Source organism: Rana temporaria, chromosome 9, assembly GCF_905171775.1.
Source record: "Rana temporaria chromosome 9, aRanTem1.1, whole genome shotgun sequence".
NCBI classification, from domain to species: domain Eukaryota; kingdom Metazoa; phylum Chordata; class Amphibia; order Anura; family Ranidae; genus Rana; species Rana temporaria.
Window position 1 is genome coordinate 23,487,244 of NC_053497.1, and position 26,539 is coordinate 23,513,782.

Genomic DNA, 26,539 nt, shown 5'->3' on the forward strand with positions numbered 1-26,539 from the left:
AGATGAATTAGGGCAGAAGGGGGCCCTATGTAAGTTAGCAACTTTTTCACCCCCTACCGATTACTTCTAATGACATTGATAAGGACTGGAGTGGACACATAGAGGTCATCCTATTTGCATTGTCTCAACTAGCATGGGCCCTGTTCCACTAGTTCCAAACTGCCTATGAATGCATCCTTCTTTAGGAGGTGACAGGCAGGTGCACCGCTTTGACAAAATGTCCTTACCCTAACCTTTCTTTTCTGCAAGAGCATTAAACCTATTGCTGGGCCCTCAGGACATCCACTGGATCCTAGACTTCTGACTTTGTTGCCCTGTGGATGATTCTGTTGTAGCGCCATGCTCCCATTGAGTAGGCGCTATGTGTTAAATTCTAGTTGCCTGAGCTGTAGTTCAGCTCAGAAGGATTATGCTAAATTGTTGGTTCTGTTTCAGTTTGGCTGGGTTGCACAAATTTCCCCTTGACGGTGGGTGTCGCTGTTACCATAGGTCAAGGTTCGGAAAGGCAGCAGGCTGGATGCATTAGGTATCTCTTTCCCAGAACAGCTCAGGGGGCATGGTCAACCCGCTGTGCATTCTGGGGAGGGATACTTAAGGGACAGACACCGTTTTGGCGGGGTCTTTCGATCCTGACTTGATGGCCCTTCTGGCCTCAGGGATGTGTGAGCTGTTTCGTAGCCTCGGGGTCGGCTGGTCCGAGGCATCGCAACTGAGAGTAGGCCCAGGAGTTTCTGGGGCCTACTAATCCAGGGATGGTCCTTCGCTATCTTACTTACGGGAGGAAGCTGAACCAGTGGGATTCAATTGAGGGACCTATCCTGGCAAATTTACCTCACTGTGCTGCCAGCCTGGCTGAAAGATTCTTGGCACTGTAAGTTGTGTACTTTACTGGAAATTATACAAAGTGTGCGAGTGGTTAAAATATCTTGTGGCAGAAGATCGTGGGACGGCCTGACGACACTTATCAAGTCTGTGGCAGAGACATTTAAATTAGCCGTGACCCCATGTAAATGAATGGCCGTTCGTACGGCGCATGTGCACGCATGCTCAGAATCACGTTGCATATACTCCCTAAGAAATGTCGGCGCAATGCTTTTGACGTGAACGTAACCTATGCACAGCCCCATTCACGTACCACTTACGTAAACGACGTAAAATTCGACGGCTGTTCCGACGTCCATACCTTAACATTGGCTGCACCTCATATAGCAGGGGTAACGTTACGCCGGACGTAAGCCTTACGTAAACGGCGTAGCGGACGCAAGTACGTTCGTGAATCGGCGTATCTAGGTCATTTACATATTCTACGAGTAAATCTACGGAAGCGCCCCCTAGCTGCCAGCGTAAATATGCACCCTAGATACGACGGCGTACTAACACTTACGTCGGTCGGAGGAAGCTGAAATTCAGGCGTATCTAGCTCCATGAATAGCGCGCATAGATATGACGGCGCATCTTTTAACTTACGCGGCGTATCAATAGATACGCCGAAGTAAAGTCTACCTGAATCTAGCTCTTTTTGTTTGGTGCAGACATTTTTGTGGACAACTCTTCAAGGAGAACCCCTGAGATGAGCGCATGGAACAGTAAGGTAGCGGCAGGCCCAAATCTAAACCAGCAGCTCCTTCGGGGGTAGTGCTACACGGTTCTATCCCAAATTAGGTCAAATGATGTCAATGCAACTGTCTTTATAATGTAATTACTTTGATCGTTGATAGACACAAGAATGTAATAGTAGATAATTGTATGCGCCATTACCACCTCCTGCATATTAAAAAAGCTTTTATGATTTTACAATACTTTTGGCATACGGCAGCAATAAAAAGCACTGTTTTTTGCTCCTCATCTCTGCCTCCTGCACCAGCTTTTCTGGGAAATGATAAATTTACCATTCCCCAGTCCATATCTGGCTGGTGTTCATGGTTTCTGCTGAGTTGACTGATGTGATTATTAGCATATCCACACACTGGCTGATGAAATCTTTTTGCATGTACAGCAAATCTCAATCCCAAAAATACAAAGTAATACTAAAACACAGCTATATATTGTCAATAGGTTATATCAGTGGTCTCCAAACTGCGGCCCGAGGGCCGAATGCGGCCCTTTGCTTGCCTTTATCCGGCCCTTGGGGCACTATCCCTCCCACTGATACGACACACTATTCTGCCATCTGACACCGACAATGGAGCACCATTTCTCCCACTGATACCACTAATAGAGCACTATTACTCCCTATGGTACCAGCAATGGGGCACTATTCCTCCCCCTAATACCAGATGTTTACTAACAATGATGCCAGGAAAATTTCCACTCCCGCTGGCCAAAGTCCGGCCCTCCAAGAGTCTGAAGGACAATAAATCGGCCCTTTGTTTAGAATGTTTGGAGACCCCTGGGTTATATAGTTGGGCTTTGATTTACATTGTCTCCAAGATCTGTAACACCTAAACTGTCTACATTTGCCAATAAAATGCATTCTCCCCTTGTGTAGCCGTTCTGTGGCTGCAACCACAGCTGTACAGGGAGTACTGGTCTGTTGCGGAATGTACAGTGTTGAAATACGTATGTATAGTAGTACCGGTACACTCAGTTCAGCTGGCTATGCTTGTATACCAAGATACCCACAAAAAGAAAAAATTATTTGATGTCTTCTGGCCAAGCCCAAATTTAGTCTCAGGGGGACATCAATCATAAATGTTGTTCTAAACACTATTTTCCCCCCTTTCTCTACAGATAAATACCTGCCAGCACCAATCTCCTCCTGCCCACTCCCCTCTGTATTCAAGGTGACCTAAGGCAACCAGATCACACAGGCACATCTGCTTGGCACATCAAATACCCCTCAGAGGCCGGTGGGTACTTTCATGCAAAAGGAGTGTAGCAGAGTCTCTAACCTCTTCCAGTCCAATGAGAACCTTTGAGGTCACAGACCACTGACATCCTTCCATATGTATTGAGGCATAATGGGTGCAAAGGTGGTAAAAGTCATTGGGCACCGGACCTTTAGGCAGATAAATGCCCAGGCCAGGTTTTGGGATTCGGCACTGCGTCGCTTTAACAGACAATTGCGCGGTCGTGCGACGTGGCTCCCAAACAAAATTGGCGTCCTTTTTTCCCCACAAATAGAGCTTTCTTTTGGTGGTATTTGATCACCTCTGCGGTTTTTATTTTTTGCGCTATAAACAAAAATAGAGCGACAATTTTGAAAAAAATGCAATATTTTTTACTTTTTGCTATAATAAATATCCCTCAAAAACATATATAATTTTTTTTTTCCTCAGTTTAGGCCGATACGTATTCTTCTACCTATTTTTGGAAAAAAAAATTGCAATAAGCGTTTATCGATTGGTTTGCGCAAAATTTATAGCGTTTACAAAATAGGGGATAGTTTTATTGCATTTTTATTATTTATTTATTTTTTTACTACTAATGGCGGCGATCAGTGATTTTTTTCATGACTGCGACATTATGGCGGACACTTCAGACAATTTTGACACATTTTTGGGACCATTGTCATTTTCACAGCAAAAAATGCATTTAAATTGCATTGTTTATTGTGAAAATGACAGTTGCAGTTTGGGAGTTAACCACAGGGGGCGCTGAAGGGGTTAAGTTTCACCTAGTGTGTGTTTACAACTGTAGGGGGGTGTGGCTGTAAGTCTGACATCATCGATCGTGTCTCCCTATAAAAGGATCACACGATCGATGCAGCCGCCACAGTGAGGCACGGGGAAGCCGTGTTTACATACGGCTCTCCCCGTTCTTCAGCTCCGTGGAGCGATCGCGAGGGCGCGGCTAGAAACGAATAGCCGCGCCCTCATCCCGGATCGCTCTCCGAGGATTTCCGACCACTGCATGTAGCGGGGGGGGGGGGGGTCCCGATCGGACCCCCGACCCGCGGAAAGGCAGGGACGTACGGGTACGCCCATCTGCCTGTACGTGCCATTCTGTGGACGTATATATAAATGCGGCGGTCGTTAAGTAGTTGCAATTTCAATAAGCGGACTCCGAGGCTTCAATAGGACGACAGCCGTACAGGGAAAGGCCTCAGCAAGGAGCAAGGCCTCAGCAACAGTTCCTAATTCAAACGTAACAGTTCTCTCAGCTTTACTACAACTTCTGCTTGTAGTTCTTCAGGCCATTGAGCTTCTGGTCTCTCACTGGATCCTCCGATTCACCAACTCTGAATCCTGTGAGCTCCTCAAGGCTTTTGTGGTGGCATCTCCCTCAAGCGTCACCCCTGCTTTTCTGCTAGGTCCCTAGCTTGGCACTTCGGATACCTTCAATCTTCATCCCTGCTGACCGGCTCGGTCTAGGCTTGTCACACAAGGCTGCTCTGCCCCTCTGCTGGTTGGGTCCTTGACTTGATCACAGCCTGAAGTTTCCAGATTCTCAACCGTGCCCATTTGTTGAGAATACTGCTCCGGTACGTGCTTCAGTTACTCACTGTGGTCTCTGGTAAAGGTGGTTAGTCCCTTAGTGGCGACAGCTTCCCTTCTACCTCCGACCACGGGAGGTTCTCCAGCTGACAGAACCGTCAATTTTGGTTGGACTGCAAGCCACAGTCCCAACCCAGCGCTGCCCTCGTACTTCTGGATAGGCCCTCACACTGCCTGGCAGCCAGGTGCCCCTGGCATAGGCCCAATCTCTGGCTCTTCATTGGAAAGATTGATAGCACCGCAGCCACTGGCTCCCACTGCTGTCAATCAAATCCAATGATGCGGGCGCCAGGGGGCGGGACCGAGTCGGCAAATGGACGCAAATGCAGGATTTGGGAGCGCGCCCGCAAGGTAACCCCCTTGGGAAAGCACTTCCCAAGGGGGTTATCTGAGGCGGGGAGGAGCCGAGACAGCCATCGAGGGACCCCAGAAGACGAGGATCAGGGCCACTCTGTGCAAAACGAGCTGCACAGTGGAGGCAAGTTGGTATTTTTTTTTAATCAAACCTTTAATACCTCCTTTAAGGAGAAATCTATGGATCTCTAACAGTTTACCTATGGTAGTTACTTCTGACAAAGAATTTGGTGACTAAACCCCAGGGCGCTACATCAGGTTAGCACTGTAAGGGATGTATAAGAAAGTTGGGAGGGTCTCCAGAACCGTGGTGGCTGCATGGGGGTGAGCTTGTGGCATAGTGGTGGAGGTTTGCACTGTGGGTGGGAAGGAATGTCAGTCTACAGAACACCTAACTTTTCCCCTCACACCGATAGGACGACACAGTGCATGGTTACGGTCGATATTTAAATCAAAATAATGCTGGAGGTTGGTTTTAAATACATGCTGTCTAAAACAAAGAAAACAGTGTCGACTGAAATCCCAATTAAAAGTCATGAGATGAATCCTTTTTGGACTAGATTTACAGGCGTCTCCCTGTACCTTAAGGCCTTAATGGTTCTCTTTGAGATATGAGAGGTTCGAAATATGCTCTAGAGGCCAGTGGGTTTTATTTATATCTATGTTAAATAAAAATCTCTTACATAAAAGATTGTATAATACCACATCCTAAAATAGCAGAACTTCAGGGTCACAAATCTGCATATCACAGCAATGTACTGTATTCTGTGTGCTTTGATGAATGGGCATTATTATCAGTGAATTCTAAGTTACCACATGCATCAAAAGCTGAGGATTCTGGGCCTTGCAAGCTCCCTTTCCCAAGCCAGAGCACTCCTCTCTCCCTGTGGCGCATAAGTCCAGGTGCCTGCATGGAAAGGACTGGGAGGTCTGCACTACTTTTGGTGGCTGCATGGGAGAAGGAGTTGGTGTTACAGGGCCACAGACTCCCCCTCCTCATACACCCACTATAATACTTCACTTCCATTCAGCTTACTTACATAGGAAGGGCAGTGATTATGCAGCATGGTGGTAACTGCATACCTCCCAACTGTCCCGGGGGTCCCGCGGACTAGACATCACGGAAAACAGGGCCCGGGCATGACATTCCGTGCCTCCATGTTTGCGTTCCACCTCCATGTTTGTGTTCCACCGCCATGTTTGGTGTCCGGTTCCCTGTGATTGGGCGTATGGGGGTCATGTGCGGCGTGGGGCTGGCCTATCATTGATCGTCTAGAAGTCCCACCTCCACACATGACCGCTATACACCCAGTCACAGTGCGACGGGAAATACGGAGCAGGCGGGGTGTCGGGACAGAGGAATATGCACAGGTAGGAGAACCCCCCCCCGCTCAACAACTTTGATCCCCGGCCCCCCCCTCCCCCCCACGCGCGCTCAACAAGATGTCCCGCATTGGATTTTCTTAATGTTGGGAGGTATGTAACTGTATGGGGGGGGGGGGATCTGTGGCATTGAGGCTGCATTGGAAGAGGAAGTGTAGCACAGAGTGTCTGCAAGGGGAGGGGGCATATGGTTATAAGTAGGGTGGAGGGTCCCCAGAACTGTGATAGCTGCATGAGGGGGATGGAAAGGTGACCACATTTCCAAACTGCCATTCAGGGACACCCCCCCTTCCCAAAAATCAGCTTGTGCTGTAACGAATCACAGCACAGTGATTGGACACAAGAGGTGGGATTTATGATTTCTCCAATCACAAGCAGGGGGCGGGGATTGTGCCTCTCCAGGCATTCCCCGCCAGGACAAGTACTGTCTGTGAGTAAAGTGGTGATGTGGCAGCCTTTTTTGGGGGCATCAGATTGGCCCCGGGGGGTGTCTGTCAGTTTCATTCCGGGACACTGTATTGTCCTGGAATGAAGGTACCCGGGACAAACCAGCAAAATGGGACAGGTAGTCACCCTAGGGGATGGGTCTGTGGCACTGTGGTTTGTGTATGGTTATGACAAGAGTGAAGGGTCCCCATAACCATGGTAGCTGCATGAAGGGGTGGGCTATGTGTCACTGTAATAGGTGTATGATTATGGGAAGGGTAGAAGGTCCCCAAAACTGTGGTGACTGCATAAATTAGTGGGCCTTTGGTACTGTTGTGGCTGTATGGTTATAGGAAGGGTGGGGGACCTGCAAAACTGAGTTTGCTGCATGGAGGTGTAGCACTACCCCGAAGGAGCTGCTGGTTTAGATTGGGTTTTGCACGTTTCCTCTATGTTCGTTGTCCAGGGAAGAAAGTCTGTAAGAATTGCAATGTCCACACAAGATGTAAAACCTTCAACTGTCAGGTTTTATTTTCGCTGCATAAACTTGGGAAGGAAGAAGGAAGTATAGAGAGTAGGGCAGGGCTGGACTGGGACAAAAATTTGGCCCTGGACTTCATCCAGACTGGCCCACTATGACAGGTCTCTCCCATGGCGCCCGGACAACTCCCGCACCCCCCCCCCCCGGCTACCCAATCCCCCTCTCCCCCTTCACTAGCCGTTCTACTTTATTAGAGTAGAACGGCTGGTACTGGTACTCTTATAGGCAGTACCAGTGGGAAAGCTAGACATTATTTCACCCGGGGCAAAGAATCAGTTCTGTGCCCCCCTTATGGGACAAGATTAGGCAGAAGTGAGAAACTCCCAGGCCATAGCTGTTGAGTCAGCTGTCTGTTCCCTCCCCTATGCTCCTCTGTCATCCCCCCTGCTTCTCTGTTCACCAAAGGTGAGCGATGCGGGGAGGGAGAGGAGGTGAGCGCTGCGGGAAGGGAGAGACAGAGGAGCGGAGGGGGGCGGCGCTCCCCTGTCACTGAGGCCGGCCCACTGAGCCATCGGCCCACCGGGAAACTCCATGTAGTCCCAACGGCCAGTCCATCCTTGGAGTAGGGGAAGGTTCAGGTACACGGTACAGAATGCACAAAAGGTATCAAAAGTTCCAGTATTCGCCACTCACTCCTGAGTGGGTATTGCTCACCCGGATAGACCCCTCTCACAAGGCCTAGCAGCCGGAATGATGCACAGTTCAGAAAACAGTCTCTGCCACAGACCGTCTGTGAATGAAAAATGGATAGCCAGGAATCCTCTGCCACAGGATTTCAGTCGCGAACTTCCTGTCTTACAGCAAAAGAGCCTTTAAGCCGACCCAGCGGACTGTAAGACAAACTTGGGTAGTGGATCCCTCGTAAACGAAATCACCAGGCCATACCCGAGACATCAGCCTACGTTGCCTAGTCTCCTCCAGGGCAGGTCCTCCACCGGTCGCCTTCGTTAAGCAGCTTCCTCCACTTGGACGGACAGCTTGGAATCCCCTTCAGAATCATTGGCCCCAGCCAGCATAGCTGGGCCTACTGAACAGCAATACAGCCTCGGACCAACGTGGTCCCAGGGCTGGAATCACACACACACATAACTCACGCCAGGAGAGCCACGAGGCGAAGGACCCTGAAAAACGGCATCGGTCCCTTAAGTATCCCTTCCCAGCATGCACAGAGGGGCACCACTCCCACTGGGCTGCTCCCGAGAAGGGTCACTTAACACACCATGGTTAGCCCGTGTTCCAACATGGGCCTGAGATGGTAACGCCACCTACAGGCAACAGGGGAAAACTTCTACCAAGCATAACCATAGCCAGAACAGAGGCTAATTTTTTGGAATTTGTAAGTCTGAGCCCAACTATTGGTTTAGACGCCCCCTAAATTTTCAATAGCGCCCCCATCGCTGGGAGCAGGGCGCTACAGAGGGATTAGCCTTTGGCATAGTGGTGGGTATATGGTTATGGGTAGGGTAGAGGGTCTCCAGAACTGTGGTAAATGCATGAAAGGATAGGCCTGTGGTCGGTGTATGGTTAAGGCAAGAGTGAAGGGTCTACATAACCATGGTAGCTGTATAGAGGGGTGGGCTTGTGTCACTGTAATTATGGGAAGGATGGAAGGTCTCCAACTGTGGTGACTGCATAAATTGGTGGGCCTTTGGTACTGTCGTGGCTGTATGGTTATAGGAAGGGTGGAGGGTCTGCATAACTGTGTTGGCTGCATGGAGGGATGAGCCTTTGGTATAATAGTGGTTATAAGGTTTTGGGAAGGGTGAAGGGTCCCCAAAACTGTGGTAGCTGCATGGAAGGATGGGCCTGTGGCATAGTAGTGAATGTATGGTTAAGGGAAGGGTGGAAGGTCTCCTAAACTGTGGTGACTGGATAAAGAGCTGGGTCTATGATGGGAGAAGGATACAGTGCATGGATAGGGAAAATATATAATGCTGGAGTTTGGCTTTAAAGCGGAGCTCCACCCTAAAGTGGAACTTCCCCCCTTCGGTGTCACCATTGGCACCTTTCAGGGGGAGGGAAGTGCAGATACCACTTCCGGCCACACAGTCTGCGGGTAGACTGCAGGCAGAACGTCAGATCCCCCCCCCCCCCTTTGTGTTCTGGGAAACACTCGTCTCCCAGAACACAGCGGGGACCAGTGAGCAGGGCGCAGTGCGAATCACGCATGCACCGTAGGGAACTGGGCAGTAAAGCTGCAATGCTTCACTTCCTGGTTCCCTCACCGAGGATGGCGGTGCGGGCAGCAGAGTGACGAGCGGTTGCTTGTGTTCTGCTGCCGACGTCGCCTGGACTCCAGGACAGGTAAGTGTCCTAATATTAAAAGTCAGCAGCTGCAGTATTTGTAGCTGGTGGCTTTTAATATTTTTTGTACGGCGGAGCTCCGCTTTAAATACATTCTATCATGAACAAAAAAAAAATATTCATAAGTCATAAAGTGAATCCTTTTAAAGGCATCTTTATTTATAGGCGTCTTTAGGCCTCAAATGTTTCTGTTTGAGATATGAGAGGTTCAGAATATGCTCTAGATGCCTGTCGTTTTATTTATATCTTAAATAAAAATCTTTTACATACAAGATTATTAAATACCACGTCCTAAAATAGCAGAACTTCAAGGTCGCAAATCTGCATATTACAGCAATGTATTCTGTGTGCTTTGAAGAATGGGAATTATTACCAGTGAATTCTAAGCCAAGCTAACATCGCATTTCTCATCTTAGTGTTCGGTGTGAACAGTTTCTTAAAACAGAATTGTGGATATTAGAGCATCTCTGTGAATTTGCCCCAAGGAGTGACCCGTTTTTAATGCTATACACTCCGTGTTCTAATTTGCACTTCATGAGCACTATGACCCATGACAGATTTCTCACAGAGATCAATAATCTCTAATAATCCTCACCTCGGCTTGCTGCTCAAATGCTGGGAGCTGTCTGATGTAGTTACAGTATATCGATGTAGTTACCACATCACAGAGTCTTTAAAGAGATACAGTCACCTTTCCCATCCAAGCACTTTACCCATATAGAGACAGGGGGGCAGATTCAGATAGATCCCCCCGCCCCCCACCAAGGATTAAAAGAAGGAATTAAAGTTGTGAATACACGGAAGGGAGAGGAAAAGGGGTGGAGGAACAAAGAAAAGGGGAGAGAAAGAACAAGAAAGACAGCTAGAGAGAGGAATGGCGGGAAAAAACAAGAAATTAGGATAGAGAAAAAAGGGGAACAAAGAGAAAGAGTGGTACATCCGAAAATGTACCATAAGGGGTTTTAATACTGTATGAGTGGAAGGGAGCGCTACATTTCCATGGGTTAGGGGCGCAAATTACTTGTCTTGCCTGGGATGCTGACAACCCACGCTACAAAAATAATTTTACTGTTAGGGTTCCCCACAACTTGGGAAATTTTATCAAGGGGTCACCGCACTGCAAACCCTCTGTTTGGAAACTCTCCCTCCTGATTCCCGGTCAAGCTTGATGCGCCAGACGTGTTGACGTGTCACGTCGGTTCGGATGCTGTGTAACCACGCCCCGACATGTTTCGTCACAGTTATTAAAACTGACCATTCGGTATTACACTATTGTGCACTTCCTTTTTTCTTATCATTTATATGGAGTTATTTGGATCACACTGTTGGGATCGGAATCCTGTCTAACCTATTTGAGAGGTCCTGTTTTATGCCTGTTTGCCAAAGCACGCGAGTGTGAGGCATATTGTTCTGGTGAGTGGCCAATTTGATGGGTGAAGGAATCACTGAACACATTTGGTGTGGTGGAAGACTCTGAAGATTGCAAGATCTCTTATCACTTATGAACTTTTTGCTTTTTCACTTTATTTAATTTTTTCACGGGTTATATATATATATATATATATATATATATATATATATATATATATATATATATATATATATATATTCATAGCATTTCACATTCATTTTTTGAAAGCTATTGTCACAATAGTTACATTTATCTTTTTATCTATTTTTGTGTGTATATTTTTTTGAGGTTTTTATACATATTTTACTTAAAGCGGAGGTTCACCCGTACATAACAATTTTTTCCCTTAGCTTCATGCTCATTTTGTCTAGGGGAATCGGCTAGTTGTTTTAAAATATGATCCGTACTTACCGTTTACGAGATGCATCCTCTCCGCCACTTCCGGGTATGGGCTGCGGGACTGGGCGTTCCTATTTTGATTGACAGTCTTCCGAGAGGCTTCCGACGGTCGCATCCATCGCGTCACGATTTTCCGAAAGAAGCCGAACGTCGGTGCGCAGGCGCAGTATAGAGCCGCACCGACGTTCGGCTTCTTTCGGCTACTAGTGACGCGATGGATGCGACCGTCGGAAGCCTCTCGGAAGACTGTCAATCAAGAAGGAACGCCCGCTCCCGAAGACCCATACCCGGAAGCCGACGGAGGAGATGCATCTCGAAAACGGTAAATACGGCTCATATTTTAAAAAAACTAGCCGATTCCCCTAGACAAAACGAGCATCCATCTAAGGGGAAAAGAGAAAAAAAAAACATTATTGGGTGAACTCCCGCTTTAAGAGCTGCTTAATATTGCTGACACTGAAGTGGGTTTAGTAGTCACAATATTTATTTGACATTTTTATTTAAAGCGGCAGCTAGGATCCTTGAGGCACTTTTTCCAGCTAGCGCAACGGTGGGAAGTCAGGAGGGCACATTTATCTTGATCACCATTCATTTTCATAATGAGTCTTTGGCCTGCCATTTCATTTAATATGACATTATTTTATCTGTAGAGAATCAAAATATCAGAATAGCAGGAAAATGCCCCTAGATTGGGGGAATTTCAAAGAAGGGATGTACAGAGTATGGACGGCGTGAGGAAGACAAATCGGCCACCTATTGGGAAGGGGGGGTAGTGATATGGTCAATCTGAAGGGGGGGAGGGACCTTGGCAGTTGGCAGAGCTTTCTTGCCGAGTATACCGAGCGTGTGTACGAGGCTTTGAGGTTTCTCGTCAAGAAAACTGCCCAGAATCTCGACGAAAAAAATAGAGAACCTGCTCTCTATTTTCTCGTTGTAATTCTCAGCAGTGTTTTTCTGCCGAGAAACCCAATCGTCTGTATACTTACCTGTCATCGTGGAAACCCGCGCATGCTAGAAATGACTTTGACAGATGCACAGTAGCTTCCAAGGCATAGGTAGGGTGTAGCAAGATGGCGGCGACAGCATGGAATCTGACGAGCGGAGGCTTGTCGTAGTCGATGAAGTCACTGGGTTCGTGCCATTCAAAAGAACAACGGTTCTTTTGAATGGAGTGTCTGTACACTCGGCCGGCAAGAGATTCTTGCCAAGAATCTCGTCGGGAAAAACAACGATTCTGGTTTGTGTGTACAGGGCTCAAGAATAGACATGTGCATTCCCGTTCGTAACAAATGGATTTTCGTACGAATTTGTTAGTATTCGTACATTCGGATCAATTCGAACATCCGTAAAGCTGAAAGAACCAAAATACGACAATTACGGAATTACGAATAAGCAAAATAACGAACAAGCGAAAATACGAACGTATGATTGGACAAGCTTACTAAAATACGAAACACCGAAAAAGCAAAAGAACGAAAATGACATCTATAACGAACAATTTGCATTCAGTATTTTAAATCCTTTGTCTGTTCGCATTTTCATTTGTGTACTTGTATCGTTCTTTCGAATGGGCACTGGGCAGTGTAGTTAGTGAGTGATGTATCTTACTAAATATCTTAGCCAATCAGCTTATCTCTTTTGTGCTGAGTCACATTGTACAGTGTAAAGCCTCGTACACACGATCGGACTTCAAACAAACTTTTCCGTGGATTTTTGTCTGAAGGGAGTTGACCAGAGTTTTGAAACCAAAAAAGTTTGTCCGATAGAGCGTACACACGGTCGGATTTTTTGGAAAATGCAAATTTTGACGTTTGTTGGCAAAAAGTCAGACCGTGTGTACGGGGCTTAAGAGAAAGTATAATATCTTAATATGGATTAGCCGCGTGTTGCTATGTATTTACGAAAGTACAAAATTACGAATCCATTAAACAAAAATTATTATCTAACAAAATTACGAATTTCGAATCAACGAAAATAAATTAGACAGAATTACGAATCATTCAGTATAAACGAAACTAAAACTGTTACGAAAATACGAACGGGTCCGAATAGGAAAACTTACGTCTTACGAAATTACGAATCTTTACGAATCTACGGAACGAGATGAAACGGAACAAAAAAATACGAAAATTTTTGTTGTGCACATGTCTACTTAAGAAATAGAAATGACCAGTCACACAGTGACTCCCTTAACATCTAAATGGATAACTCATTTAGGTAGATTCAGGTAGGGGCGCGCAAATCTAGGTGGCGTAGCCTAGCGTTTTTACACTACGCCGCCTTAAGTAAGAGAGGCAAGTACATGATTCACAAAGTACTTGCCTCCTTACTTAGGGCGGCGTAGTGTAAATGCGGCGGGCGTAAGGGCGCCTAATTCAAATGGGTTGGGGGGGCGTGTTTAATGGCAATAAGGCTTGACTTCACGTTTTTGACGTTTTTTTGTCACTGCGCATGCGCCGGGCGACTACATTTCCCAGTGTGCATTGCGGTTACGTACGCCGCACGGGCCTATTGATTTCGACGTGGACGTAAACTACGTAAATCCCGATTCGCGGACGACTTACACAAACGACGTTAAAAATTCGGACCTCGTTGCGGGAACGGCGGCCATACTTTAACATTGTTATTCCACCTAATAGGTGGAATAACTTTAGGCCTCCTAAGGCCTTACGGAAACAGCGTAAATCGACTGCGGCGGCCGGGCGTACGTTCGTGAAGCGTACCACCTAATTTACATATTCTACGCCGACCGCAATGGAAGCGCCATCTAGCGGCCATCCGAAAAATTGCAATTTAAGATAGGGCGCAAGCCGTCCTATCTTCGATATGTTTAAGCGTATCTCTGTTTGAGCATATGCTTAAACATACGTCGGCGTAGATTCTGAGTTAGGTCAACTTATCTACTGATAAGTCGGCCTAACTCTTACTGAATCTACCTAAAGGTCACTAAAACCACTCTGAGATATATAAAAAAAAAACTTCAGTTCCTTATTTTATTCCCCATTTTTGTATTCGCATACTATTTCGTTTGTAGACTAAACATTTGTACCTATAAATTTGTCTTCCAGGCTCTGCGGGGCTCTCAGAAGTTGGTACTGTCTGTACTCTCCTCGGGCCGGGTTCCCGCTGGACATGTCTCAAGTCACATTTACACCTGGATTGACCCACAGGGACATAGCGTCTCCCCTCCAGAAGGACCACCGTACCTGCACAGCCCCTCTGCAGGCGTCCCAGAGAAGGAAAAGAGGAGCCACCTACAGCTGCTACAGGAGGGGGATGAGAAGAAGGTGTGGGGGTAACACTGTACAATCTGCACTCATCATATTTGGCCTTCTACGTCTTCATTTCACTACCTAAAGCACGTTACTAGATCCATACAAAATAAAGTCGTTGGTTGTATTTAAATCATTTCATTATATAACAACCTTCATCTCTTATTGGTTCTTCTGTCTTCATCTATGAGCATACTTTCCTTTGACAGCAATGGTTACTTTGCAGAAGACGGATGACATATGTGGGGCTTTACTAGAGCATAGCTATGTCTGCTATCTAGAAGATTGACAACCGGCAGACACAGACCTTGCCGTTTGTTTAATCTGTACCAAACTATATTATCTGTGTGCACAAATAAGAAATGTTTTATTTCACCTTATCTTATTTGAACCACGCATTTCTATTTTCTACCTTAATTTGCATTCAAATTCATTTCCATGAAGGTCAAAGCAAAACTCCAGGCACACAAGCTTTTCCTATTCCTGGTGTGTAAATAATGTTACCTCTGCACACAGGGATGGACTGGCCGTTGGGACTACAGGGAGTTTCCCGGTGGGCCGATGGCTCAGTGGGCCGGCTTCAGTGACAGCAGACCGCCGCCCCCCTCCGCTCCTCTGTCTCTCCCTTCCTGCAGCGCTCACCTCCTCTCCCTCCCTGCAGCGCTCACCTGGGGGGAACAAAGAAGCAGAGGGAGGACCAGAGGAGCAGAGGGGACGACAGAGGAGCATGGGGGAGGGGACAGACAGCTGACTCAACAGATATGGCCTGAGAGTTTCTCACTTCTGCCTAATCTTGTCCCATAAGGGGGGGCACCAAACTGATTATTTGCCCCGGGTGAAATAATGTCTAGTTTCCCAACTGGTCTGCCTATAAGGCCTCGTACAGACGGACGGACTGTCCGCTGAAAACAGTCCGCCGGACCGTTTTCAGCGTCACTGCCCGTGACCGTAATAAATTGCATTTTAACTTTATGTTAAGCAGGGAGAGCACTTTTTTATATATTATTAGAGTGAAATTTGTCTTCTCCTGAGTGTCTTCATAGTTGAAAGATATTTGTACTTGGCGTTGCCCAGCCGGTATACTCAGGAATTTTGGGGCCCCTTACACAGCTTCAGGCATGGGCCCCCTGGAGCAGAGAACCGGGAGAGGTGGGTGCTGCTGCCTGAAATTGAGAAGCGGGGGGGGGGCTGCCGCAAATTGAGAAGCGGGGGGGGGGGCTTTGCAAAAAAAAAAAAAGAAGAAATAAAGAAAAATATATGTATGAAAAAAAATTATAAAAAAAAGGGGGGTAGCCATCCTGGGCCCTGGGGACCTCTGGGCCTTTTAATAAAAAAATAATAATAAAAAAATATAAACAAAAATAATAAAAAAAAGGGGCCCTGGGGACCTCTGAGCCCTTTAATAAATATATATATATATATATATATATATATATATACACATACATACATACATACATACATACATACATACATACATATATAAAAAATGTAGATATTTTTTATAAAAAAAGGGGGGTTGCCATCCGGACCTCTGGGCCCTTTAATAATAATAATAAACATATATATATATATATATGTTTATTATTATTATTATTAAAGGGCCCAGAGGTCCCCCCCTTTTATTTTTTTATATATATATATATATATATATATAAATATACCACCAGCCGCCACTGATAGAGAGGGCATTATTTAACGTTGGGAGGGTACAGGCAGTACACCTGTAAGGGGCCCGGAGGTCCCCAGGGCCCAGATTTTTTTAGGGGTCTGGAGGTCCCCCCCTTTTATTTTTATATATATATATGTTTATTATTATTATTAAAGGGCCCAGAGGTCCCCCCCTTTTATTTATATATATATATATATATATATATATATATATATATATAAAAATAAAAGGGGGGGACCTCCAGACCCCTAAAAAAATCTGGGCCCTGGGGACCTCCGGGCCCCTTACAGGTGTACTGCCTGTACCCTCCCAACGTTAAATAATGCCCTCTCTATCAGTGGCGGCTGGTGGTATATTTTTTTGGGGGGGGGGCGGAAATTGGTCACCAGCCCCGCACTTAGGCCAATAGAATGACGGGTCTCCAGCTTCTGATTGGCCAGGAGGAGAATCAGGAAGACAATGGCGAATGTTAATTTGCTATTGTCACACAACTAGGTGGGCTCAGGGCACAGTGCTCTGTGCATGAGCGAGCCCACCCTTTAGAAGCCAATTAGAAGCCAATTAGAGCCTCACTGACATTTTCACAGTAATCATTGCATTTTTCTAGCACTTTTCGCTGTGAAAATTACAATGGTCCCAAAAATGTGTCAAAAGTGTCCGATGTGTCCGTCATAATGTCACAGTCATGAAAAAAAATTGCTGATCTCCGCCATTAGTAGTAAAAAAAAAAATATTATTATATTTATTGGCGTAAAACACTCACATTTTACCCTGAAAATGTGATGAAAAAAAAGTCGTTTTTAAAAACGTCATTTAAAATGACCGTGTGTGGTAAAAACGTTGTTTTATGTCTTCTGAAAGACGACAAAAAAAAAATTCGAACATGCTTGAATTTTTTGTGCCGTTTTTCAAAACGTCGTTTTTTGTGTCAATTAAAATGATAGTGTGTGGGCAAAACGAAGTTTAAAACAACGTTTTTAAACCCGCGCATGCTCAGAAGCAAGTTATGAAGCTAGCTTCAATGGAAAAGAGTGCTGAACGTAACCTTGCTTTGCTAGAGCATTTTGAAAAAACGATGGTGTGTAGGTAACGTCGTTTTTGAAAACGAAGTTTCAAAAACGTCGTTTTATTTCATGATTTAAAACGTTGTTTTATTTCATCACAAAAAACGACCGTTCAATGAGGAAAGTTGGCTCGCCGAGATCCTCGGCGGCTTCACACAGAACTCGACAAGCAAAACGATGAGTTTTGCCCGTCGAGTTCCTCGGACGTGTGTACGGGGCCTCACAGTATATTTTATGTACAGTCCGCCCATTGGTGTGCGCAGCCTATTGCATTAGGGTGTGCACCCCAAAGCTCAAACACACATGAATGGCACCCGCTGTCACAGGGAGGCTCTGGTGGTGGGAGTTGATTGGGAGCATATTACACTACACCCTAAATACAAGTATAATGTGTTCCTAAAGTTGAACCTAGCCTTTTTAATGAAATGGGGACATTTACACTTGCCACTGGCATCCCCCAACCACTCACCTGGTGCTGCCCCCTGGATAATGCTAATTCAGGCACACCCGGCACACCCTGTGCGCACGCCTATGAGTCTGCCTCTTACCAGCATAGGTAGTTTTTTTGTAAAGGTGAACTACCCCTTTATATTGAGAAACCACTGCTTACAGGTCTGCAAGTATTGAAGCCAGAGTGTCCAGCAGCTAACATTTCTGGCAATCTGCATTGTTCTCTTGGTACAGGTTTCCTTTAAAAAGCAAATGCCCAAACATAAGCAGAATGCAAATCCTGAAATTACATTTCCACAGCATCCCAGATCTCCTCTGATGTTTACATTCCTCCTGCATTTTAACGAGCATATGACTCGTTTCTCCTACCTTCATAATTATATGTTTTCAGGAGAACCACTTATTTTAAATAACTGTTGTGTCTTACCTTTGATGTCTTCCATGTATGTTGTATGCAGAGATCTAGCTTCTGTCTCAAACCATTAATGACTCAGGGTAGGGCTCAAGTCTTCAGAGTGTTAGTGTTGCGCTATAAAAGGGGAATCTGATTAGATGATACACCAGAACAGAATGATAAAAGAGGGTTTTGAAATCTGTAATGGGTGGAGGGGGAAAACTACAGACTGCATAGGGCTGATAAACCACCAAGAATCAAGAAGAGTAGTTCTACCAATAGTATTAGAAACGTTTACACCAAGGGTTATATTAGACCAACCACTCTCAACCAGGGTTCCATGAACCCTACAATTCCTCCAGTGGTTGCTCAGGTCTCTTTGGGGCTCTATTAGGCCTCATACACACGATAGGTTAACCAGAGGACAACGGTCTGATGGACCGTTTTCATCGTTCAAAACCGATCGTGTGTGGGCCCCATAGGTTATTTATCCATAGGTTAAAAAAAGCCAACTTGCTTTAGATTTAACCTATGGATTCCTAACCGATAGGTCAAAACCGATCGTTAGTAGGCAGAACCATCGGTTAAAAATCCACGCATGCTCAGAATCAAGTCGACGCATGCTTGGAAGCATTGAACTTCGTTTTTTTTCAGCATGTCGTTGTGTTTTACGTCACCGCGTTCTGACACGATCTATTTTTTAACCGATGGTGTGTGGGCGCGACGGACCATCAGTCAGCTTCATCGGTTAACCTAAGACAACGGTCCTTCAGACCGTTCTCATCGGATGGACTGATCATGTGTACGAGGCTTTAGACCTCAGATCTGATAGCGCCCCAATAGTTTCGGGGCTAATGCTACTTTGCAAAACCAATAGCATGACCCAATTATCCATTTTGCTGGCTGTAAAGGGGCATTATTCCCACTGACCACCAATGTAAGGGGCATTTTCCTTATGGACTCCCAATGCATTGGTTATAGTAAGTAAGGGTTCCCCAAGACTCAAAATTATTTTAGGCTTTCCTCTGGGGTAAAAAAGGTTGAGAAAAGCTGGATTAGACTGTTCAATGTCAAAAGCATATGGGTTCCTTATGTGTACCTCATCTGATACAGAATATCATTACAACTTTGTTTACGAACAAAAGATATAAAAGAGGGAGTTTTAACTCTGAAAAAAACAAAGCTGAATTTATTACCTTTTAAGCCAAGTAAGATAAGTTAGGGTCATTTCAGGGGTGAAAGGTCTCCACTAGTAGAACACTGGATTTATCAGGACATAAGGCTTACCAATGACCACCCTAAAGGAAAAGATAGTTTGGATGGACTTACCCTTTACCCTTTACATTTTAAAAATTGTTTGTTTTGAAGTAAGCATTTATCCGTAGATGTCCTGTATGGTTTACACCTTTAGGTGAACCTGGTACTGAGTGAGGGAAGGTCCCTTGGCTTACTCATTCGTGGAGGTGCCGAGTACTCCCTCGGGATTTACATCACTGGTGTGGATCAGGGCTCAGAGGCTGAAAGTGTCGGCTTAAAGGTAAAGCTACAAATGTCATACACACCTTTTATTTTCCTTTATGATTTTTTTCCAGCATTGCTTAAAGCAGTGTGATACCGTGTAACTCAAAGCAACTAATTAGCTTTTAACACTTTAAAATAAGAATGATTGCTGAGAGTGTATTGTTTCTAACTGCCCTTTACTCGCCACTGACTTCAAATAAAAGGCCACTTGTTAATCCTACATATTATCCTATTTATCCAGAGATAGGAATGCGTCCAAACTGAAGGACCTCAGAGTAGTAAATGTATTCAGGACTTGTCCAGCTGGCAGTGATAAATTATGCTTTATAGTGATCAATAGATCATTATTGTGAGATCCGCATAGACCTTGTGCGCTTCAAGGTGAATGCAGTTCAACAAAATGTTGTACTGATGACTATTAAACCACCTATCACTACAATGCCAATTGAGGAGATGGTCACTGATAGCAATACAGCAAAGGACAGTCAGGTTTTTATTTGAAGGCAACTCCTGTAAGCTTAGGTATAGAGTAGCAAAATCAAGGAGCCACTGGCCTTCCCACCCATCTGAGTGCCATGTTGGTCAAATGTCTTGCCGTTTCTGTCTTGCTTTAAAAACTCATCAGTGTCGTTCAATATATGTGCATATGTTCTTACCATGGCGTCACTCAAGTTTGTCTCCTTTTGGTACTGTGTTATGTCTGCCAGTAGGGATGAGCCGAACCCACCCCCCCCCGTTCGGTTCGCACCAGAACCTTCGAATGGACCGAACGTTCGCACGAACATTTAGAACCCCATTGATGTCTACCGTGTTTCTCCGAAAATAAGCCCGGGTCTTATATTATTTTTTGCAACCAAAAACACGCTAGGGCTTATTTTCAGGGTAGGGCTTGCTATTTAATCCCCAGTGTGCACAGCGTAAAGGGTATGAGTCTCTGCACTCTAACCATGTCACATACCTTCCCACAGCGCCGTGACCCGCCAGATTGTTTGTCCATGGCACAAGCACTGCAGAGGGAGGGGGGCTCAAGATCCCCCGATGACAGCTGGCAAGAGAGGAGAGCAGCAGGGATCATCTGAGCGCGGCTCGACACTTCCGTTACCTGCCCGAGTTCTTCTACCCGCTCTGAGCCCTGCAGGGGGGGGGGAATTCCCCTGCTGACAGCTGAGGGAAGGAGAAGACTCCAGCAGCAATAGAGAGGACTCCAGCAGCCCACAACCAGCCTAAACTAGGGCTTATTTTCGGGTAGGGTTTATATTGCAGCCCTCCTTGAAAAATGGGGAAGGTCTTATTTTCAGGGTAGGTCTTACTTTCGGGGAAACACGGTATGGGACTCGAACGTTCAAATTCAAATGTGCTAATTTTAAAGCCTAATATGCAAGTTATTGTCGTAAAACGTCTTTGAGAACCCGGGTCTTACCCCAAGAGAAATGTAGCAATGGAAAAAAAGTTTTAAAAACGGTTGTTTTTTTCAGGACTCCGTATTTAAAACTTTTTTTCCATTGATACATGTTCCCTCGGGCAAGAGACCCGGGTTCTCAAAGACGTTTTCACAGGCATACTATAGACACCCAGCAGCTACAATATTTAAAGGAATTTTTAATTTTAATTTTTTTTTTTATTTAAGCATCATTAAAATCACTGCTCCTGAATCTTTAGGTGCAAACTACAGAGCACACGGCCAGTACATACCAAGTAGCTTTAGGTGCAAACTACAGAGGACACAGGCAATAAACCACGTAAGAATACTGCAGCTAGCACAATCACCTGCCTGCCAGTACATTAGGAAGAACTGATCTATCTAAACTATACAGTGTATAAATATATGTACAACACCTGGGATGTATATATATCCTCTACACACTGTAACATTAACGGACTAGCCTGCCTGCCTGCCTGATCTATCTACCTGCAAAAAATGACACTCTCTCTGTCCTCTCTTAACCACCGCAACACACTACACAAGGCCGACCTGTACTAAACCCCTTGAGCCATAATTGGCCAAAGCCACCTTGGCTTTGGCCAATTATGGCTCTCCGTTTTTTGCAAGCTGTGATTGGCCAAGCATGCGTGTCATAGTGCATGCTTGGCCAATCATCAGCCGGCGATGCCGCAGTGAATTATGGTCTGTGAAACGTAACTCGAATTTGGCACGAACGACCAGTTTTGTTCTTATTTCGACGAACGATCGAACATACGATGTTCGACTCGAACATGAGTTCGACTTGAATACGAAGCTCATCCCTATCTGCCAGTATAAATGGCCACAGGCCCTACTTTCTGAAGTTTTAACCAATATTTAGGAGTCTATCCCCATGTCACTCACAGTCACACAGTCATTACAAATATAAGTTTACCAATATCTAGTCCTCTATAGAGGAGAATGCAAGCTTAGTACTGAAAAAGGTGCGTAATTCTTCAAAGTGACTACTTGGATACGCCCACATCCCTTACAGCTTTGTCTTTCTGAGCCCCATGCAAAAGCACAGACTGTACAAACAGTATACTGTCCTATCCCAGAAATAATCACTTGACCTCTACAGTACTAGTAACTGAGTATTGCCTGACGGTACAGTAGGCCATTTAGCACTTGCTACATTGAAACACTTGCATTCTGAAAACTAGGTTCATCATTGCCCTCAGGCCTAAAGTAATATCAGTCCACAGTTGGTTCTTGTTCAATAGATGACATGTGGTGGTATCATGATCAGACGTTATCTTACAGGATTCTTAAACTATAGACAGGGAGAAAAGTGGACTAACCATCAATCTCCGGTTAATACCTATATCAAAACCATAGACAGGAGAGCAAACAAATGTTGGGATGGGAAGACGCAGAAAGAAATCCTGACCTAAAAGATCATCATAGCTGATCACAGCATTTGGAGAGGAACAAGTCCAACAAAAAATATACTTTTTTTTTAATCACCAGTCTGTCATAGGGACTTTAACAGGAAGATTTTGCAGTCAGATTTCCCCTGAAAAAAAACAGCACTGCAGCCTGTGCTACCTCCACTGGTATCCTCCATAACATAAAATATATGATTAAAGGGAAAATTCTACAGTATGGGGCAGATCCACATACATACGCTGCGCCCGGCGCATATGTAAGATAGGCTACGCCGCTGTAACTTACTTGGCTTTGGTTTGAATCCTCAACGAATTTGCGCTGTAAGTTACGGCGGCGTAGTGTATCTCTCGCGGCGGAATTCAAATTGGGCAGGTAGGTGGCGTGTTTCATTTAAATGAAGCGCGTCCCCGCGCCGAACGAACTGCGCATGCGCCGTCCGTAAAAACTCCCAGGGTGCATTGCTCCAAATGACGTCGCAAGGATGTCATTATTTTCAACGTGAACATAAATGGCGGCCAGCCCCATTCGCGGACAACTTACGCAAACGACGCAAAATTTTCAAACTTAGACGCGGGAACGACGGCCATACTTAACATTGAGTACGCCACCATATAGCAGCTTTAACTATACGCCGGAAAAAGCCGAACGGAAACGACGTAAAAAAATGCGACGGCCGGTCGTACATTCGTGGATCGTCGGAAATAGCTAATTTGCATACTCGACGCGGATTACGACGGGAACGCCACCTAGCGGAAGCCGAAAAATTGCAACTAAGGCCTCGTACACACGACCGAACATGTCTGCTGAAACTGGTCCGTCGGACCAGTTTCCGCAGACATGTTCGGTCGTCTGTACGGCCGACCGGACAATTTTCCGGCAGATCCGACAGGTTTCCGTCGGACATGTTCGGTCATTTGTACGACTCACCGGACATGTCCGCTCGGCCGAAAGCCCTCGCATGCGTCGAAGTGATTAGACGCATGCGTGGAAGCATTGACCTTCCAGGGTCGCGCACGTCACCGCGTTCGCTGTCCGCGGGAAATTTGGTCTGATGGTGTGTACAGCCATCAGACCAAAATCCGCCAGCGGACATGTCCGAAATTTGAAATTACGCGGCGTATCAACAGATACGCCGTGTAATTTCTTTGAGGATCTGCCCCTGAGAGTTTAACACCCCCTTGTAAGACCTAAACAAGGTAAGATAGTGGAGGACATACATATAGGAAAATGAAATCTTACCACTAAAGTTGCCTAAACACACAAAGAACCATTCCATAGTTGAGTCCATCAGCACCCACCCAAACCTGGGAGATGCGTTAAAACATTTTTTTTTGTCTAATATAAATTGGCACAATAGTCAATATTGATATCAATACTATTATTAATACATTCAATTCTGATGTTGATCTCTAACATTCCATCTCTTCCCGACATATATTTTAGGTAGGAGATCAAATCCTGGATCTAAATGGCATAAGCTTCCTCTCCATTCCTCATGATGAGGCTGTTAGAATTCTTCGCTCCTCTCGACATCTTATAATGACTGTGAAGGATGTGGGTCGAGTTCCTCATGCTCGCACTACAGTAGATGAGACTCAGTGGTTAAGTAGCTCGTATGCTGGAGATCCTCACTCATCTACAGGGTAAGTAGTACTACTACTGAGCAACAAAATAGGTTTTTATTGATGACCTGGAAGGTGACACTGTTGGTGAGACTAAGCCTAGGTTCACATTGGAGTGATTTGTCATACGATTTGAGAGATCAAATCGCATGACAAGTCGTAGCCTATTGGCGGCAATGGCACTGTTCCAATTAGTGAGGCACCGATTTTCAAAAGTAGTTTCTGCACTATTTTTGCCGATTTCAGGTGCGATTTCTAAAGACATCTGTGTCAGATGTCTATCAAGTAGCACCTGAAATCGCGCTGACCTTGCTACTTTGAAATCGCGCTACTTCAAGTGAAGTAGCACGATTTCAAAGTAGCATCAATGTGAACCAAGGCTAAGGGTCAAGGCCTAGGATGTCAACCAATGAGATTCCATTTTTCTAACTTATTTTTATATAGTGTTCTGAGTGGAACCTGTCCTGTTAAACCTCTGTGTGGTCTTGGCCACCGTGCTGCAGCCATCTTTATGTAGAGCTACAATTTTTTTTAAGATCTTTCAGAGAGTTCTTTGCCATGAGGTGCCATGTTGAACTTCCAGTGACCAGTATGAAAGAGAGAGAGAGTGATAACACCAATTTTAACACACCTGCTCCCCATTCATGCCTGAGACCTTCTAACACCAACAAGTGACATGACATCGGGGAGGGAAAATGTCTAATTGGGCCCAATTTAAATATTTTAACTTAGGGGGTGTGCCAGTGTTTTTTACATTGGTGGAGTTATTTTGAGGGGGACAGAAAATGTACACTCACTATTTTATATTGTAGCAAAGTGTAATTTCTTCAGTGTTGTCACATGAAAAGATATAATAAAATATTTACAAAAATGTGAGGGGTGTACTTACTTTTGTGAGACACTGTATACCTTAGTAGGAATGGGTTGTGAAAGGCAAAACACAACAAGCCCTTTCATGACAAATTTGATGAGCAAAAGAATATGTATGCACATGCAAAGAGTGCCATGACACCTCATGGTTAGGTGGTCATGGTGAAAAGTGGATGTTCTTAAAGAACATGGCTTACTGTGAAGTATCTTTTCGTGTCTTTCGGCATTAGCCTCCTTTACATTGCTCAGCAGCCAGTCAAATGAAATTTTAGAGCCTCAAAAAAATTTTGGGCACTGGAAGACTTTCCTCTGCTAGACACTGAGGGCCAGATTCAGGTACAAATGCGGCGGCGTAACGTATCGCATTTACGTTACACCGCCGAAAGTTTTGCGGTTAAGTGCTTGATTCACAAAGCACTTGCCTGTAAAGTTGTGGCGGCGTAGCGTAAATCCCTCTGGCGCAAGCCCGCCTAATTCAAATGATTTAGGTAGGGGGCGTGGATCATTTAAATTAGGCGCGTTCCCGTGCCGAACGTACTGCGCATGCTCCGTTTTCAAATTTCCCGCCGTGCTTTGCGCGAAATTACGTCGCAGCGACGTGATTTTTTGAACGTCGACGTGAGTTACATCCTTTCCTATTCACCGACCACTTACGAAAAAAAGAAAAAATTCAAAATTCGACGCGGGAACGACGGCCATACTTTAACATGGCAGGTCTATCTATACGCCACGAAATAGCAGCTTTAATTACATGCCAGGAAAAGCCGACTAGCGACGACGTAAGAGAATGCGACGGCCGCGTGCACCTTCGTGAATCGCCGGAAAAATCTAATTAGCATACCCGACGCGGAAAATGGCGCAAACTCCACCCAGTGGGCGCCAAAGTATTACACCTACGATCCGAAGGTGTACGAAACCGTACGCCTGTCGGATCGAAGCCAAAAGCCGTCGTATCTTGGTTTGAGGATTCAAACTAAAGATACGACGCTGCAAATTTGAAAGTACGCTGGAGTATCAGCAGATACTCCGGCGTACTTCTTCTGTGAATCTGGCCCTGAGATTCCAGGTATAAACAGGGAGTAGATCACTACTAATAAAGGCCAGTAGCTCTCAATGGCTGTTTCCCCCACTATGATCTAAATCTGAATGGTGAAGTATCTCCACTCAGGGCCACCAAACATATCCTATTAGAAGTGGACTAGAGGCACAACTTCAGTGGCGGCTGGTGCTCAAAATTTTGGGGGGGGGGGAGCAAATTCTAAAAAAATTAACACCTATCAATTGCAGCCTCACTGTGCCCATTAAACGCAGCCACTGTGCCCATCAAACGCAGCCACTGTGCCCATCAAACACCGCTAATGTGCCATCAAACGTCGCTACTGTGCCATCAAATGCCACTTTGCCCATCAAATGTTGCCACCGTGCCCATCAAATGTTGCCACCGTGCCCATCAAACGTTGCCACTGTACCCCAAACACTGCCACTGTGCCCCAAATGCTGCCACTGTGCCCCAAACGCTGCCACTATGCCCATTAAACGTTGCCACTGTGCCAGAAATGCTGCCACTGT

The 26,539-nt window shown here is 45.5% G+C and overlaps 1 protein-coding gene across 2 annotated transcripts in view; it reads left to right on the forward strand.

Moving 5' to 3' along the window:
* Nucleotides 1-26,539, forward strand: part of WHRN (whirlin) — a 248,078-nt gene that overhangs the window by 110,217 nt on the left and 111,322 nt on the right. The window contains exons 3-5 of one of the 2 annotated variants that reach the window (XM_040322972.1): nt 14,323-14,541; nt 19,518-19,643; nt 23,922-24,121. In XM_040322972.1, the coding sequence (XP_040178906.1) occupies nt 14,323-14,541; nt 19,518-19,643; nt 23,922-24,121 (545 nt within the window). The remainder of the gene's footprint in view (nt 1-14,322; nt 14,542-19,517; nt 19,644-23,921; nt 24,122-26,539) is intronic. The other variant, XM_040322973.1, reaches the window with a different exon arrangement.